Genomic DNA, 4,829 nt, shown 5'->3' with positions numbered 1-4,829 from the left:
CTTAATATAAACAGGTGAGTTATAGAGACCAAACCTTTTTTGTACCAGGCTGTAAACATGTTTATTTGCCTTATGGAGACTCACTTCGGGAGCCAGCCTCGAGTGGCCGTTAGAGGAACTGCAGTTTTGGGCACCTTATTTTTAAGCCACGGAAGTTGCTGCTTTAACAAAACCAATCAAAAGAACAAACATTATCTTGTAAGAAAACACCTCAAAACACCTTTTCGTTCAGCCCATGTGGTGGTTGTGTGTTTAATCTCAATATGGCTTCCTTTTTCAGAAGTAATCATCAGGGTTTTTTGGACAAGGTGGCAAAATCTCTTTTTTTTTTTTCTTTAAAGTGGGGTCTTGAAAAAAAATCTAATTTTAGGCCTTAAAATTTCTAAAACGTGATTTTGACAAGTCTTTTACAAACAAAGTTTGTTACTATGTTTATGTTAGAATATGTCCTTTTAATAGTGCTGATTTGTTTTCTTTGTTTCCCTAAAGGGAAAATGTATCTGCTTAGTAACTGGTCTGTTTTCTGTGATTTCTAGTGAACTTTATCTCTCAGTATGGTTTGAGAGTACCGACCCCGATCCTGATAATTTCATATGAGACATTTCGATTGCACGCTGAGGTTCTGCACAAGGGCAAAGTCGGACTTGTCATCTGTGACGAGGTATTTCATCTCATACATTGTACTTCAGAGCTGTCAAAGATTCTACGATGATGTAACATTAATAGTTGTGCATGCTGCAGGGCCATCGGCTGAAGAACTCTGACAACCAGACATACCAGGCCTTAAATACCATGAGTGTCCAGAGGAGGGTGCTGATATCAGGCACTCCCATCCAGAATGACCTGCTGGAGTACTTCAGCTTGGTCCACTTTGTTAATGCTGGGATCCTTGGTAAGTAGCTCCACACACACAAAACAACTAAAATATATTTGAGTGATTTCTGCTGTTTGTCCAGATCTCCTGTATTGTTTTCTTTTTTCACCTCAATGGCAGGTACAGCTCAGGAGTTTAAAAAGCGATTTGAGCTTCCCATCCTCAAGGGTCGTGATGCTGATGCCAGTGATAAAGACAGACAGACAGGAGAGCAGAAACTCAAGGAGCTGATCAGTATCGTCAACAGGTGAGCTTAAAGCATTTTTTTTTTTTTTGATTTTGTCTTTTGGGGTTTTCATACTGTTTTCTGTTTATTTTGTTGTTTTTTATTTTATTTTATTTGTCTTATTATATCTTTTAACGTGATATCGCCTTTCTGAATTCTTAAGTCTATGTACTGCCACACCTTTTCCCTAAGATGCAGTTTGTCTTTATTGCTGTTTGATTTGTTTCTAATTACGTGCCTCTGACACTACTTACTTGTTTAGATGAGGTTGGACTGTGACATTTCATAAGTTTAGTTAGTTTAGACTAAAGTTTGGCAATATGACTTCAAATAATGTGCACACTTAGGCAGTGACCTTATTTTGTTAATTATTGGTAATAATAATAATAATAATGATAATAATAATAATAAATGCTAATACACAAAACAATTTTTGTACAAAAAGCTTTCTCCAAACAATTTCTTTCACATTTTGAGTTTTGCATCATAGTTTTGCTTAAAATACTTACATTAAACACTGGGTGTGAAAATATTTTGATTACATTTAACTGTCTTTTTGAAGTTTAACATCCATCTGTAATACTGACCATGTTCTGTCTCAATAGGTGTTTGATAAGAAGAACATCTGATATCTTGTCTAAGTATCTTCCTGTGAAGATTGAGCAGGTTGTGTGTTGCAGGTAGGTTTCTGGTGAGAGGTTTTGAAAAAGCAGAGATGGAATATTTCAGTGATGTTTGTCTCTTATGAGATAAAATAATATACTTTTTTCATTCACTTAGTTTGAATAGACACATGTTTTCAACCAAAAACTTTTTATTTTATTTTATTTTTATTTATCAAAATAAGAGGAGCAGATAAGAGAGACAGAAGGAGAGATAAAGATTTGTCCATACAATTTTTTTTTTTTAAATCTGGAAATCTGGCTACAAACACATCTTAGTCTGTTCTCAAAAAGTATTGCGCCCCAGCCCTGCTCTCTGTATATTATATTTTTATATAATATTGAATGATATTTCATGTAAACCTGCAGGCTGACTCCACTGCAGACAGAGCTCTATAAGCGCTTCCTGAGGCAGGCCAAACCCATTGAGACATTACAGGAAGGCAAAATAAGCGTCTCCTCTTTGTCTTCCATCACATCTCTCAAGAAACTGTGCAATCGTAAGTGCTTAAACCAAATATAAAAATGCTGAATTATCGATCCTGGTGGAGCCTCCTGCCATGGTCCTGCTGGATTGCCATTACCAATACTGTTGTTGCTGTGCGTCTGTCTGTCTGTCTGTCTGTCTGTCTGTCTGTCTGTCTCTCTCTCTCTCTCACCCCAACTGGTCGAGCACAGAGAGCCACCCGACCTAGAGGACTGTCCTAAGGTTTTCTGCCCGTTAAAAGGCAGTTTTTCCTTGCCCCCGTCGCCAAGTGCTTGCTCATGGTGGTACTGTTGGGTCTCTGTAAATGTTATAAGGAGTTCGGTCTAGACCTGCTCTATTTAAAAAGTGTCCCGAGATAACCTCTGTTATGAATTGGCGCTATACAAATAGAAAGAATAGATAGATAATAGAAATTGAATTGAATTGAATTAAAATGAATTAAAATGCCAAAAATACAGCGAATACTCTGAGAAAATGAATTATCCTCATCCCCCAGCACATCAATCCCTCTTTTTCACCTCATTTATCAACCACATTATAATGATTGGGAAGCTTCGGACACTCCGTACAGTCGCTGCAGCTAGGCAACAAGGTAAATGGTAAACCTTGAGGTGAACTAGCAAAAGAGAGTTTGTTTTTAGAGTTAACTTTGGAGAGTAGCAGGCATAGAGAGACTCCTTTAAAATCTGCACTTGGGTCCCCACAGGTATAGGATGGCATACTTTCTACCATGCATCTTGGCTCATCTTAAGTTGTTTTCACTGGATTTGGCCAAATCTATACACATTTATATACTTAAGTACACAATTCTTATTTAAGATCTGCTATCATAGCTTTAGCTGTGGAACCTGGAAGCTTCAATGAAGTTCCAGAGGATGAACTTATTATTCTACTTCCTATAGTAACTCTTAAAGCTTGTCTCACTCATTAAGATCTTATCATATATTCATGTGTGTATTCCTATATTCACTTGTATATTATAATACGAACAAAATGAGATTAAAAGCAAAAATCTTTTTTGCTAGAGAACACTGAACCTAGGTAAGAACATTTTCTCTTATATTTGATCAAATTATAGAATCTATTTTTTATTTCAGAAAGTAGGGTATATTGTGAAACAAGGCATATTACCTTTTGTGAAGTGAAACTTAAGTCTTTGATACCATGATTGATATCCCGATTAATTTTCCATCTCACTGATTTGAATTTTCACATATTTGTATCGTCTTTATGTATACCTTTATATATGTTAGCGTGTATATACTGTATACATGTGTTAGAGCTGTCACTTTTTCCAAAAAACATACAATTCATTTGAATGAATTAAAAAAGAAAATTCACTCACAACACACATTGTACAAATAACTAGATACGAGAGAAGCGTCATCAGATAACACCTAACCTGTCTTGAGTTAGTTGAATGTTACACCTGCTGTGAATGGATACTAGTTGCTGAGCTCCTGTTTTTCATTTGCTTCTCAGCTCAACAGTAATGTTTGGCCTATGTGTGGCCTCTGTTATGTTCATGTATGATTAAATAGTAGCCATGCAACTGAGCTTGATGAGGTTGATGTGTTAGTAATAAACAGCGACTATTGTGGAGACCCCTGTGAGCTGTGAGTTTATGAGTCGCCTTATTCCACTCTCTGCAAGCTAACATTAGCTCAACATGGCCCCAAACTATTACAATAACATTACTAGCTTAGTTTACTGAAGTCAATAGGGAATGCCTTGGGTCAAGCTGATAGTGGAGCACCCTCTGCTGGATCACAGGCGAAATACTCCAAACAGTCTGTTTTGTTGTTGTTAATTTTGACTTTGAAGCATGTCTGATAAGTGTGGTACCCCACCCTAAAATGTATTTTCACTTTGTGGGTTAAAAATGGCTCTACATTTCATCTACTGTTTTAAATCACCCTGAACCTTACAAGGCCAATGCTGACATAGCGTAGACTGTTTATGACTACATCATGACATTTTTATAAAAATGAAATAAATGACCTCTAATCAGAGGAGGGTGACTCACCTCCTCCAGCCTGCTGTGGTGAGTCTTTCTAACACAGTTTTAGATGTGGAGGCCATGGCCCCTAAAGTCACTATCCTTTGCTCTAATGCATTTGTGAAATCTGCTAAGAGGGAGGGAGCTAGCAGAATTGAGGAGTGTAGTTACACTTTAACCACGGTCCAATGAATTTTTAATTTTGCATAAAAAGTGAGTCCTAACTTGCGTATATACTTGTAAGTACATCTGTGTGTACGGTACTTGTTTAGCTTTATATATAACTTTGTTCTTGCTCATGTGTAGTATCTGTGTAAAACTTGTTTATAACTCTTGTATAATTGATCATTGGTGCCCCACTCCCTTCCTTGCAAGACACATACATCACCCGCCTCACCCGTAAAGCTACCTCGATTGTGAGCGACGCCAACCACCCCGCACACAGGCTCTTCAGCCTCCTGCCTTCCTCCTGCTATTTATTTATTTACTGTTTACTGTTTTTTTACTGACTGTTCTTTTGCACTGTTACTGCTGTAAATTTTAGTTTTTAGTCTTTAATTTTAAATTTTTCTGCTGCCATT

General features: G+C 37.1%; 1 protein-coding gene across 1 annotated transcript in view; it reads left to right on the top strand.

Annotated features, from left to right (window-relative positions):
* rad54l (RAD54 like) overlaps positions 1-4,829 on the top strand; it is a 12,893-nt gene that overhangs the window by 5,178 nt on the left and 2,886 nt on the right. The window contains exons 8-12 of the mRNA XM_035652924.1: positions 537-661; positions 742-892; positions 995-1,121; positions 1,706-1,780; positions 2,132-2,262. Of these exons, the coding sequence (XP_035508817.1) occupies positions 537-661; positions 742-892; positions 995-1,121; positions 1,706-1,780; positions 2,132-2,262 (609 nt within the window). The remainder of the gene's footprint in view (positions 1-536; positions 662-741; positions 893-994; positions 1,122-1,705; positions 1,781-2,131; positions 2,263-4,829) is intronic.

Source organism: Morone saxatilis, unplaced genomic scaffold (assembly GCF_004916995.1).
Source record: "Morone saxatilis isolate NCDOM2014 unplaced genomic scaffold, NCSU_SB_2.0 Contig12, whole genome shotgun sequence".
In the NCBI taxonomy this organism is placed as follows: Eukaryota; Metazoa; Chordata; class Actinopteri; family Moronidae; genus Morone; species Morone saxatilis.
Note: the sequence above shows the minus strand (reverse complement) of the source record. Positions and strands in the feature narration are given on the sequence as shown.